This window comes from Aedes albopictus, chromosome 1 (assembly GCF_035046485.1).
Source record: "Aedes albopictus strain Foshan chromosome 1, AalbF5, whole genome shotgun sequence".
In the NCBI taxonomy this organism is placed as follows: domain Eukaryota; kingdom Metazoa; phylum Arthropoda; class Insecta; order Diptera; family Culicidae; genus Aedes; species Aedes albopictus.
The window spans coordinates 132,625,695-132,639,055 of record NC_085136.1 but is presented as its reverse complement, the minus strand read 5'-3'; the positions used below and the strand labels follow the sequence as shown (position 1 = coordinate 132,639,055).

Genomic DNA, 13,361 nt, shown 5'->3' with positions numbered 1-13,361 from the left:
AATGTTAATAGCCCACTTCAACATCGCTTCCACAAACTCAAATTTGGGTTCCCGTTGAGACCAAATGAAATCCCCTCAAACGTCACTGAAACTCCTATGCAATCCCTGCAATGCACAACCCCTAAAACACCAGTGCCTTTTCAGCGCACGTGCCATTGTAAGAAGTACATTTCCCCAAGAAAAAAAACCTTGTTAGTCGTACATAGCACCAGCGTGGTAGATTTTGAGATCCAAAATAGCACACGCGCTGCAAGGTTTATCATCTTAAAGCCTTACTTCTTAATATCTGATTAAACTTCCATTAATCTCTCTGAAACCCCCTCCCTTTGAAACCTCTCTGAAACTCTCTTGCAAGGATTCTGAAATATTCTGAAAACTCATTAAACTCCTATGAAATTCTCCTGACCCCCCTCCGTTTGTCCTCTTCTTGCCGTTGTCTACCGATAAAGTCCTTTCTTTTTGGTTCCATTACAGATATGGACAATTGTCCCATCAATGTTTTAGTATAAGTTAGCAAATAATTTAGTTTTAAACCCATATATCCCTCCTTCCCAATTTTATTTTATTTTTTTCTTCAATCCTTAACCTCGATACAGCCGCGAGTACTTCGGCTTCCCTAACTAACACAGTTTTAAGGCAGTAATAAATTGTAAAATGTAAAACCATTGTATAAACAAAAGATTTCGGCTCAGTTATGCCCATGTGGCGCCCGAGCCTTCCAAATAAACGAATAAGTAAAAAAAAAAGAAATTCTCCTGAATCCCTCCAAATATCGCTAGAAGCCCCTCGAAACTCAAAATTCTTTAAGCACCCCTGAAACCTTCATGAGGCCTTTTCTAAACCTCTTTAAACCTCCTGAAATCCTCTGTAACGTCAATGAAAACTCCAATCCCATGAAACCTCTGTAATTATTTATAAATCTTCATTAGAATCCCTTATCTAGTCTAGTGTATTCTACACATACACACACATAAAAAATGAGATTTACACGTCATGTAAACTTCAGTTTAGTCATGTAAACTTAGTGTTATGATGGTTTACATGATATATCATGTAAATTTGTGTTGTATGTCATGTAAACACACAGATTCATGCTGAACAACATGACATTTAATGGAAGTTTAGGGGGATTAGGGGCATAATGGACACCCTAAGCAAATGAGTATGTTAGGCCTATAACAGACAAAAACTTTACATATTATTAGTTGGCTTACAACTTTAACTTGTTTCCTACGTATTTCAATCATTTACAGCAGGTAGAATGTCATTATTGCGAAGAAATAATGAATTGTAAACCGTGTGTTTTTAGGGGCTGGCAGGAAAGGTACAGGGTCGAAATGGACACCCATCGGGGCATAATAGACACCCCTGCATATTTTATGCTGTATCTTTGATAATATCGACTAGTTAAGTAATTTGCCCACGTAGATCAATACCACAGATATAATACTCTATCTTAGACGAGTTTACATAGTAAAAGTAGTAAAATTCTCTCTTTATTTCAGTAATTTTGTGTGTTACAACTGGTTTTTACATTGATTGATCAGCCTGTTGGCTCTACAGCTCAGTTTTAAATTTATAAATGTTCAAAAACATTAAGTGTAAGAGTGGTTGCGTTAGCTTGTATTTTAAATATTTCAAAAAATAATATTGCTTTTTTTTTTTTTTCTTTTTTTTTTTTTTTTTTTTTTTTTTAAATTTGTTAATTAGTTATTCTATCATCTAAGGTAACCAGCTATGGAGGCCGGAAATCACATCGACCAGATCTACTCTATAGGGCATTTTGAATTACGAAGAGCCCCAGAGCATAGATCTGGTCGATTTTTGTTTTGCAACCTCGAAGACTGGCCACTAGTTTCTGGAACCTAGGGACCAGTTGCTCCGGCGTGAAGAGTGCAGTTTCATTTGTGACAAGTTGCGGTTCGCTCTCCTGTTGGTGTCGGTATCCAGGTGGAATGGACGGCCAGTTCGTGGACGTTGTTGGTTGTGTCTCGGGTCCGGTTGTTGGAAGCGGGTTGGTCTCCAGTCGTGTGGGGCGAAGAGCTGGAAAGTTGAGATCGCTGAATGCCGGGGGGACGTTCTTCCTTCTCGGCTGGTTGGTTGTGGCTGCTCTTTTTCGTACAGCAATCATCTCTGCCCGCTTAGGGCAGGTTTTTGAGTTTGCTTGGTGACCTCCTCCACAGTTGGCGCAGGTGGGTTCGCTCTTTTGGCAGCGGTTATCATCGTGGTGATCGCCACAATCGACGCATCGTCGGGCCATGCGGCAGTTCCTAATGCCGTGCCCAAACCGTTGGCACCTCATGCATTGCGAGATGTCGCGATGCACTGGGTTGTATCGCTCCCACGTTATGAGGCAATCGTCGTAGAATTTCACTTTTTGGAGTTCTCTCAGTGTCGTAGTCCCTTTCGCAAGATGGATCAGGTACGGCTGGTCCCGATATTTGCGAGTGGTATCTCGCCTAACGATCTTGTGGACAATCAAGGTTTGAAGCCCGTTTTCTTCCAGATCCTCCTTCAGTTTCTGGGTGTCCATGTCTTCCAGACCGCGAAGTACGACTTTCATCGGCCTGGTCGCTGGATCGTCATGGGTGTAGTGTTCCACCCATTGTGGCTCCACCAGGTAAGTCAAGGCGCGGTAATAGCATTCCTTGGCATCGAATACGAGCTTGACACCACCAGCGCACAAACGAAATTTGCACGTGGCCGGAATGTCACGCTCAAGTAGCAAGGGCCGCAAGAATGCCGGGTCCTTGTTTTGTACGTAAATCGGCGGGCACTTCTCCTTCCGCTCAAGTTTCTCGGTCGTCGGGACGCCAGTCGCACCGTCCTCCAGTGCGTGGTAGATGTTGTTTTCGAGCAATTTCTTCTCCTGTTGTTGCTCATTCTGTTGGGTGCCGACAGCATCCGTCTTCTTCTTCTTCGTCCGGTTGGACTGATTTGATCGGCAATTTGCACCGTTCACGGTTTCCACTCCTGGTCCCGGGGCTGTTGGACAATTTTTCCCGGTGTTCCTTCGCAATGAGGGATCACGCCGGAGCGAATTCGGTGCTGGATGCTTTTTCAAAGCACCGCGAGAGTCGTCGTCGCTGTTGCTCGGTGGTCGTTTTTTCGTGGCACCTTTGTTGGTGGTCGAAGTAGTCGCTGTGTCGTCCATCTCGGGACCGGTAAGGCACCCGCGACGCGAAGTGCACTTGTTCACCAATAAGTATCGGACTGGATGTCGCGCTCGCCGAAACACGTCCGATCAAGTCGAACGTACGGACTGGACTGATGAGACGAGTTTACATAACATCAAAGTTAAATAAATAAATTTTAGGCTAAAATAATCGGATTGATTTTTTCCACATTCTCTAAAACGCCTAACAGTATGCAACGCGCATACATCCATTCATAATTGCCAGTGTTTATTTCGCCCCGAATCGACTACAACATTAAAATTGCTATTTTAAAAAAATTCTGATCAAAAATAAAACACTTCATCCATTGCTAAATCTCCGTATACATGTAGATAAGGTAGCAATTGACTTGTTTTAATGGTGGATACACTCCAACACTCGTAATACATTATTTGCTGCTGCTTCGAAATTATAAGAATTTCACCATATGAAAAACATATTTCAATTTCAATGATATTTTGGTTATTTTGGAGCAATATAAATGGTTCTTTTGAAAAATAGAACCATGACTTGTTCCTTTACAATCATGCATTAAAAGTTTAACATAAAAGTCAACGGTTTCGCCAAAAATAGGGGTGTCCATTTCGACTCGGGTGTCCATTAGGCCCCTAATCCCCCTACAAATCGAAAAAAGTTCTAAACAATGATAGAATCGACTAAGATTATATTTTTTTTCATTATTAATGTTTGCAGTACATCGGAAATGCATTACAAACATTAAAGTGGTCAGGCCTACTGTGCAGCATTATTGATTCTATATGGCTCCAAGGCTTTATGAGTGGCGACATCTCGTACCAACAGCTCAGCTTTTTACAAAGCAAAATGCAAGAAAATCGATGGAATTGACGATGCTAAGAAGGTTAACGTCATCCTTGGTCATTCGCTTACTGGGATGGAACACAGATGGCCTTTCGGTCCGGATAAATTATAAGCGGGGTGGTTCTATTTTATCCGACGGTTTGTGCCTTCTTCAGGGAGGTTATGCTTATTTGTCACTAGTTGCTTGGCTTTGGGTTGTCGGGTTTGGTAGATTTAGTTTTGTATTGGCTATTTGTATGTAAATGGAGTGGGTATAGTTTTCTAAATTTTGATTTTCCACTGCGCCGAACACTAATACGATTTCCGGAGAAAACGAGAATGATGGGTTTTGGGTGCATGATCGATGACTAGTGCACTGAACGAAAACCCTCACCATGAATTGAATGAGCATTACCTCATCCGAGCCCCACGCCAAATTTCAGACAAGAATTGGAAAATTTTCATTCTATTCAGCCTCCTTCAAAATCAAAACGATCTAAATGATTTCAATCGCAGGAAGGATGAATTTCATTCTTTGTTAAGAACCTAATATGATAGGGTCTCCAAGAGGTTTCAAAGTGTTTGAGGGACATTCAAAAGCTAGGGGAAGCTACGGTGTTCTGAGGGGTTCCAAAGCGTTTCGAAGCTTTTGAAGAGGATTCAAGAAGTTACGGGAGGTTTCAAGGGAGCCTCAGTAGAGCTCAACGAGTAGTTCATGAGAGTCTCGGGGGCTTTCTGATCCATTGCAAGAAGTTTTAAGTTTTAAAGCGTTTCGAGGCGTTTTGAGGGCTGCAAAACGGTGAATCGAAAATGAGAGCGTCCAACTTAACTTTGGTCCTCACAAGTTCCTACCTCATGCTTCCACGGGTCAAGCGATGACAAGGACCTCCAGCTAAGAGTTGTGTGCTTAGCTGGTAGTGGGCACTGTTGTCCTTCTAACTTCAGCTAGATTGAGGAGGTACGTCTCGAGCGTCTGTTCACCAAGGAGGTGCGGTTCAAACAGCGTCTGTTCTGGCATCCAGCAGCTGAGTTTGAAATGCTCCTCCACCGGAAGCTATACCTAAGGTGAGAGCCCCACCACGGTGGATAGGGGGCCAACAACCTTCTGTCTTCGATATAACGTTACTGAAACCGAAAATGAAAGATAACGAATTGATTCAACGGCAACGACTTCTTGCGCGAAACAACGGACAAGAATTGGAACTTGGAATGTATTAACCCTAGCCCAGCAGGGTTAACTGGCACAACAGCCAATAGGACTGAGCGAAGTCCGTTGGCCGAGCTTTAGAGAATACAGATTGACGTCGGGTCAAATTCTGCTATAATCTGGCCTACGAAGTGAACACGCTCCTTGCCACCGTGGAGTTGGTTTCCTGCTCAGTGCTCACGCCCACGCTGCGCTTATGAAGTGGAAACCTATAAATGATAGGATAATCGTAGCCAGATTCAGAACACGGGTTCGAAACCTTTCCACCTTTCCGACGCCAACAACATTACGTGCCGGACGATCCTGTGTGGACCATATTGCCACGCTCCGTACCATTCTGGAGGAAATCAATGAATTCGAAGAGTCTCTCTACCTGGTGTTTATTGATTACGAAAAAGCTTTCGACCGTGACGGGCTTGGTGGTCTAGTGGCTACCGCTTCTGATTCGTATGCAGAAGGTCAGGGGTTCAATCCCTGGCCCGTCCCTTTCATACTACTTTGTATCTTTCTATCCACTCTCTCTCTCTCTTCTCTACATATACAACTCATATATGTATATGTTCATAGCCATCGCTAGAACCAGAAACGTTTCCCTTCCTTAAAACTTCCACAGCACAGTGTATGTAACGCCTACAAGTTATGCAGCCAATGCGTGTGCCGCTTGTCCTTCATAGTAATCACCACACAATCTATCACCTTACGAACACTATAAATATCCCCTATCCATGGATCGTATCACCGACCCAACGGTGACTCCCAGATCTCCCATCCTTTCCGTCTAACAAATACCCCAGTCCGTGCTGGTTGTGGGGATGCAGAGGTGATTTCGGTATTTAGTAGCAACAACCAGCACACTCTAACATTCTTTTCCCTTCCTAACTGACTATAAGGACGTGGCCGGCGCCGTTATCCATCAAAAATGTATGAGCTGCTTAAATTGCTTGGATTGGATCTCAGTGCAATTGGTACCAGCTCAGATCAATCACGGAGGAGCAACCATTGACATGTATAGTCAGATTTGATCGTTTTGATCGTTGATCGTACGAAAAAGCTTTCGACCGTCTCAATCGCGGAAACATGTGGGAAGCACTCCGCCGCAAGGGTCTCGCTGGGAAAATCATCGGCCTCATTGAAGCACAGTACAGGGCATTTTCGTGCAGAGTACTGGACAACGGTGTTTTGTCCGAGTGAGGCAAGGATGTACACTATCACCGCTACTGTTCCTCATCGTAATCGACGAGATCCTGGTTGGTGCGATTGACCGTGAACCAAATCGTGGATTGCTGTGGCAACCATGGAGCGCCTAAATGACTTCGAACTGGCTGATGACGTTGCTTTCCTAGCTCAACGGCGCGGCGCTCTGATATGCAGAGCAAGCTCGATGATCTTGCCAATCGCTCCTCAGTGGCAGGTCTTACCATCAACGTCAACAAGACCAAATCGTTGGATGTAAACACGGTCAACCCTTCCAGCTTAACGGTAGCTGGGCAGTCAGTGGAGAATGTTAAAAACTTCCAATATCTTGGTAGCCAAATGGCGGCCGATGTCGGGCTGCTTTTGCGAGTTTAAGAAACGTATGGAAAAACAACCAGATCAGTTGACGCACAAAAATCCGAATTTTCAGCTCGAACGTGAAATCCATGCTGCTATACGCCAGTGAAACCTTGTGTGTATCAGTGGAGAACACTCAACGACTGTAGATCTTCATCAATAGATGCCTGCGGTATATAATTCGTGCATGGTGGCCTCGCAATTGGATCTCCAACGTGGAGATCCATCGTCGATGTCATCAAAAGCCGATAGCGACAGATATTCGGGAGCGAAAGGGGAGGTGGGTCGGCCACACTCTACGCAGGGGCGAGAACGAAATCTACAAGCAAGCGTTACATTGAAACCCAGCAGAACATTGCAGCAAAGGCAGACCCAGAGGCTCATGGCGGCGCAGCCTCAACAACGAAATCAAGCAAGTCGACAGAAATTTGACCTGGCCACAGGTCAAGGCGATTGCTGGCAATCGCCCAGTATGGAAATCTCTCAGTTCGGCCCTCTGAACCACCGTGGGTGCTCAGTACTGAAAGTAAGTAAGTTTGCGAGTACAATCCTTATTCATAATGCACCGAGATATCACTAGATTCGAACGTACTTCTTGGCCGAACATTGCTGCAGGAGGCTGAGTGAGCATGAACTAAATTCACAGTAACTCAAAAGGTCACTAGTAGTGCTGGTCGGTCGATTCTATGACCTTTACTTCAGAGAATTCTTCGATACCCTTAGACTTCCTCTCTTCTCAACATAAATTTGCTTTTAACGCCCTTCAACTCCCCCCTTTCCTTCAGTAGGTCGGCTCCAGAGGCACGTTCTCCTCCATTTGGGAAATTTGTGCCCCCTTTTCCTTAAATCCCCCTCAAACTTTATCTGAAGTTCCCCTACTGGCTGCTCTGAATTCAAAAAAATAAAATTTAGGTAATGTCACGTGCATGGAGGTACTCATATAACATATTCCTAAATAGATTTTACCCAAAGAAGTATTCCAGTACACCATGCATCTTCTTTCAATTACCTCAATGGTTCCGCTTCCGATCCGTCCCGTGGCTTATTCTTCGGCTTGGTTGCCCTCGGACACCCGGACAGGCTCCGGTGGGACGAGTAGTTGCCCGTGGCATGCCCGGATCCGTCACAACCCGGTGTGGGACACTTGAGCTCCTGTGAGCTCGCATGGAACGCACGACCGAGCCCCGTCAATCTGAAATATGCAGTTCCAAACCGAATAAGGGACGTGTTAAAGCTTCACATTTTTGCACTCCAACTAACCCTTCCTGCAGCAACCGCTCCTGGGACGGAATATGGCTCGGCGGGGGCATCGAGTAGTGACCACCGGCCGTCGAATACGCCGCTCCGGACGAGTACAGATGGTGGTGATGCGGCGGCGGCGGAGGAGCACCATAGGGGCTGCAGCCCTGGTACGCTCCTGTGGGAGCGCCGTATCCAGGGTAGCCGGACGGGTTCGCTGCGTACTCCATGTAGCCGGGATGGGGACTGTAACCTGGAGGAGAAAAACATTAGTAGTTACATAATTAGAAATCTTTCAGGAGCACAGCAGGGAAGTCCCACAAAATTCCACAAATTTTTGTCTCCGAGAGAAACATGAAAGGCAGCCGGACGGGCCCCGACTTGTGTAAAACACTTTCTCATTAGCTGGGCAATGGAGAGTGAAATTCTTTTGTCGAACCCTGCTGCTTTTGCTTGGTTGAGAGAGGGAAGGAGGGGAAAGTATTTTAAAACGAGAAAAATATGCATTCTTTTCATGTTGACCAGTTTTGCCGAGGGTGGGCTGAGGGGTCGGTGCTGGGGGGAATTTTTCACCTGGCTAGTAATAATCACCCTTTGTGGGATGGTCGTTATGATGTTTCGCTTTGATGCCTTTTGATGTTTCCCCGAGGCAATCATTTTAATGTTTTCACTCCGAACGAATGCAGCATGAACTATGATTTTACAACCTGAGGGTGGTGGTTGGCTAGTGGCTACTTACCGTTGTGATCTCGATAGCCATCGGAAATGTAGTGCGAGGATGCACTGTCCGGTGTCGACTCACGGCTGTAGCCCATGGCCGGCGGAGGAGCCATGAAACCAAAGCTCAGCCCTGGACGGGAAGGTCCACTGAAGTCCACAGGTTCGGCTTGGGGTGATCTCGGTACGGGTGATCCGGAAGAAGCTCGATGGTTACTTTGCGGACTAGCAGTGCTGTGGAAGAATGAGAGTGGATTAGAGAATCATATGAGTTCGAAATTCGGATTGTAGCAGCAACAATTAGGACGCGATTATCCAACGTCACGAGTTCAAGAAACAGCAGAACCTTACGTTTCAATATCCTGCGATTGTCGGCAGAAGAGGTTTTAAACACTATCATCAGAAGCTAAATGGGAGGATAGTGGAGTGCTAAGTCCATCATCGATGAGACCTTTTGGAGTCTGGGTATAAAGCCTAACTCAGACATAAGGGGCAACGATAGGTGTACGCAAAGTGACTGTCTGGTGATTCGGTACAAGGTTGAGCCATCGATAGCCATCGGAGACCTCGCGCTTCAACAAGTCGGCATTTGTGGAAAGATTGGTCATGAAGTGCAACACCAACGATCTGCCTAGCGACGATTCACGACGATCTAGTCGGAACCCGCAATGGCAAAATGATTCCTCAAGGTTCAGGGATTCTTAAGTAGTTTCAGGGATGTTCAAGTCTTTTCAAGGCGTTTTATATATTTCTGAGGGTTTCCAACGATTTCAGGGAAGTTAATAGAGTTTTAAGGGGTATTTTAAAGCATTCTGGGGGAATGTGAGTGATACTCGGGAAGTTTCAGAAGTGTTTCGAGGTGTCTCAGGGGGGTTTCAGGGACTTTTCTTGGGATTTCGGAAGTTAATGGGGATTCCACTGGGTTTGGTGGTCGTTTCAGGTGATTTGGTGGTTTTCCGAGGCATTCCAGGGCGTCTCATAGAGGATTTCTGCAGATTTTAGTGGGGTTTCAGGGGGTCTCACATGTCTAATTTGGATGTACCTTTTTAAAGTTGACCTACTACCATTGGTATTAGAAATCGTAAGTCTATGACAGGATCCGTTATTGCAACACATGTCACACATCAAATTATTTCATACGGTGGTACAGTATAAGGGTTAATCGCCAGACATCCAAAGGTACTGTCAACCCTGTATCGAAGAAAATAATTCGGGGGAATGCCGGGGATTCAGAATCTGTTTTGGGTGTCTTGAGGGCGTTTGAGGGGCGTTTCTGGGAATTTCAGGAGGTTTTAGAAATGTTTCTGGAGCCGCCAAAGTGCCTCCGGAGGCCTGAAGAGGTCCCAGGGAGGTTTCAGATAGTTTCAGGGGATTTTCAGAGGAGTTTCAGAAGGAGATTCAGGGGCGTTTCTGGAACCTCCAAATGGTTGCAGGGGCATATCTGAGGCCGCCAGAGAGAGGTCATTTCAGGGGCTCTCAGGGGTGTCAGGGGAATTTCAGAAGGAGTTTCAAAAGATTTCTAGTGATCTTCCAGGGCGTTTCTGGATCCTCCATAGAGTTGCAGGGGCGTTTCTGGGGCTCTAGAGAACTTTACGGTTATTTCAGGGGGTCTCAGGGGTGTCAGGGGAGTTTCAAAGGGAATTTCAAAAGATTTCCAGTGATTTTCTGGGGCGTTTCTGGAGCCTCCAGAGAGTTGCAGGGGCGTTTCTGGGGTCTCTAGAGAGCTTCACGGTTCAGGAGGTCGAAGAGGGTCTCAGGGGTGTTTCAGATAGTTTTGGAGGGGTTTCTGGAGCCGTTTCGGGAAGTTTCAGGGGAGTTTCAAAAGATTTTCATTGATTTTTAGAGGTGTTTCTTAAGTGTCCAGAGAACTTTCGGATCATTTGAGAAGGTCTCAGTGGCATTTCTGGGGCCTCCAGGGAGTTAACGGCCATTCCAGAAGGTTTCAGGAGGTCTCAGGGGCGTTCCAGATAATTTCAGGGGGTTTGCATGAGTTGTTTCTGGGTGGTTTCAGAGGAAGTTTCAAGGGAGTTTCAAAGGGTTTCTAGTGGTTTTCAGCAGCATTTCTGGTGCCCTCACAGGGTTGCAGGGACGTTTATGGGATCTTCAGAGAGATTGACGGCTCATTACGGTCATTTCAGTAGCTCACAGGGGCGTTCCAGATAGTTAAAGAGAGTTTTCAGGGGCTGTTTCAGGAGAGTTTCTGAGGGAATTTCATGAAAGTTTCAAACGGCTTCTAGTGTTTTTTCAGGGGCGTTTCTGGAGCCTGAACGGGGTTGCATGAGCATTGATAGGACCTCCAGAGAGCTTTACGGTGATTTCAGGAGGTCTCAATGGGTCTCAGGGTGTTTCAGAGGAATTTCGAAGGGTTTCGATGGATTTTCAGTCATGATCATTAGTCTAGGGTCTCCATAGGATTTTTTTAGATTTTCAGGAGATCTCAGCGATTTCCAGGGGCGTTTCAGGAGATTTCGGGGTTTTAAGGCTATTTCATTGGGCTTCAGTGAGTGTCTGGAGTATTACAGGGTTTTCTAGTGACTTTCAGGGACGTTTTTGTGGCCTCTAGAGGGTTTTAGAATCATTTCAGAAGATTTCAAGGACGTTGCAGGGGCTTCCCAGAACAAGTTAAGGGGGGCCCAGGAAGTGTCGGAGGCATTTCAGTGGGTTTCTAAGCAGTGCAAGGGTTTCTAGTGTTTTACGGAGCGCTTTTGGGCCTACAGAGGAATGCAGGGGCCTCCAGAGAGTCTTACGATCGTTTCAAAGGGTCAGGGTTGTCAGGGACGTTTCTGGGGCTTCCAGAGAGTTTTACGGTCATTTCAGGAGGTCTCAAGGAGTCTCAGGGCGGGTGTTCTAGATAGTACTAGGATTCTATGAGTTTTCAAGTGCTGTTTCAGGGTATTTTCAGAGGAAGTTTCAAAGGAATTTTAAAGGGTTTCTATTGATTTTCTGGGGCGTTCCTGGAACCTCCAGTGGGTTCATGGACGTTTCTGGGGCCTCCAGAGAGTTTTGCGGGCATTCCAGGAGGTCTCAAGGGGTCTCAAGAAGTTTCAGGAGAATTTTAGAGGGTTTCGAGTGATTTTCAGGGATGAGACTAGAGCCTCCTAACCGTTGCGTCGTTTCAGTAGGCCTTAGCGGTATTTCAGGGGATTTATAGAAATTTTCAGGGTCCTCCAGAGAGTCTCCGAACCTTTTCAGGAGATCTCAAGGGACCTCAACATTTCAGGAGGTCTCAGTGGGTCTCAGGAGGTCTCAGGGGAGTTTCTATTGATTTTTATTGGCATTTCTGGAACCGTCAAAAAAAGCATGGGCGTTTGTAGGCCTTTCATGAGGCCTCCTGAGGAGTCTCAGGTAGTTTCAGGAGAGTTTCAGAGGATTTCGAGTGATTTTCAGGGGTAAGTCTAGGGTCTCCAAACCCTCATTTCAGTATGCCTCAGGGGCGTTTTCGAGAATTTCTAGAATTTTTTAGGGGCCTTCAGAGAGTTTCACAGCTTCAGGGGGATTCAGGGAGTGACTGGGGTGTTTGAGAGGTTTTCTAGTGCTTTTCAGAGGAGTTTCTAAAGACACCAGATGGATTAAGGGTCATTTCAGAAGATGTCCGGGGATCTCAGGGAAGCCCGTGCCCAAGGAGGGGTTTTGGGTGTTTAACCCTCCTCATTACTGACGCTTCATATACTAGGCGCCCCTGCGCCTTTTGCCGAAATTGAAGAAAAAATCCATCCCTTGGCGCCACTTCTGTGCACGGGCCTGGTCTCAGGGATGTATCAGGGAGTTTTCAGAGCCTTTCCAGGGGGTTTCATCGGAATTATATTCACACCCTGAAGCGCCATTTCCCCCTTTTTTTGGAAAACCACTGGGCGGGACTCACATGAGTAAAACCTGTTCATTCTTTAAGTGCTCTGACTTGATTTATGTACAAAATGCTCTATTTTAATTTTAGCACCCCGTTTATAGGGAGAGTCCAGGGAAGTTGCAGGGGCATTTCGGAGAGCCCCTAGAGGTTTCAGGGAGTACCAGGAGGTCTCAGGCGGCGTTTACGGGAGCATCATGGTCGTCTTAGGAGGTTCAAGGGATCGAGGGACGCTTTAGGAGGTCTCAGAAGCATCTCAGAGGGCCTCAAGGAGGCTGCAGGGAGTCTCAGGACACTTAAAGTTGTCTCATCAAACTACTAGTGCCTAACCGTTCAAACCCAGGACGTAAGGCAAAGTCGTCGTTGTGATTGTGTTGTTCAATTATGGCCCTCTGTTAATTTTCAACTTCTATTCAATTTCTCTCGTCGCACACTTGCGATTCCATCCACCGTTTCTTTCATTACTTTCGTTACTCCCTCCTTCTTTGAGTAGTATTACGTTCACCGAGAAAAGCCAATAAAATTCAATTATCATATAGTCTCAAAAGGGTAGTTCCGAAGGGTTTCTGGGGTGTTTCAGGGCGTCTTAGAAGCGTTTGAAATGGGTCCCATGGTGTGTCAGAGGATATTAGGAGGTCTCAGGGGCGTCTCAGGAGTGTCTCAGAGTTCTCAGGGCAATTTTAGGATGTGCATGGGCTTTCATAAGGGTCCGGGGGGCATAAGGGGCATTTCAGGGGGTCCAAGGGGTCTTAAGGAGGTTCCAGGGGATCTTTTTAGAGGGCCTCAGTGGTGTTCCAGGGGGTCTCAGGAACGTTGTCGGGTGTCCCAG

General features: G+C 46.1%; 1 protein-coding gene across 1 annotated transcript in view; it reads right to left on the bottom strand.

The window, feature by feature from the left end:
• Nucleotides 1–13,361, bottom strand: part of LOC109422996 (myelin transcription factor 1-like) — a 90,816-nt gene that overhangs the window by 26,134 nt on the left and 51,321 nt on the right. The window contains exons 5-7 of the mRNA XM_029861614.2: nucleotides 8,711–8,922; nucleotides 7,993–8,224; nucleotides 7,742–7,924 (exon numbers count right to left, since the gene is read on the bottom strand). Of these exons, the coding sequence (XP_029717474.2) occupies nucleotides 7,742–7,924; nucleotides 7,993–8,224; nucleotides 8,711–8,922 (627 nt within the window). The remainder of the gene's footprint in view (nucleotides 1–7,741; nucleotides 7,925–7,992; nucleotides 8,225–8,710; nucleotides 8,923–13,361) is intronic.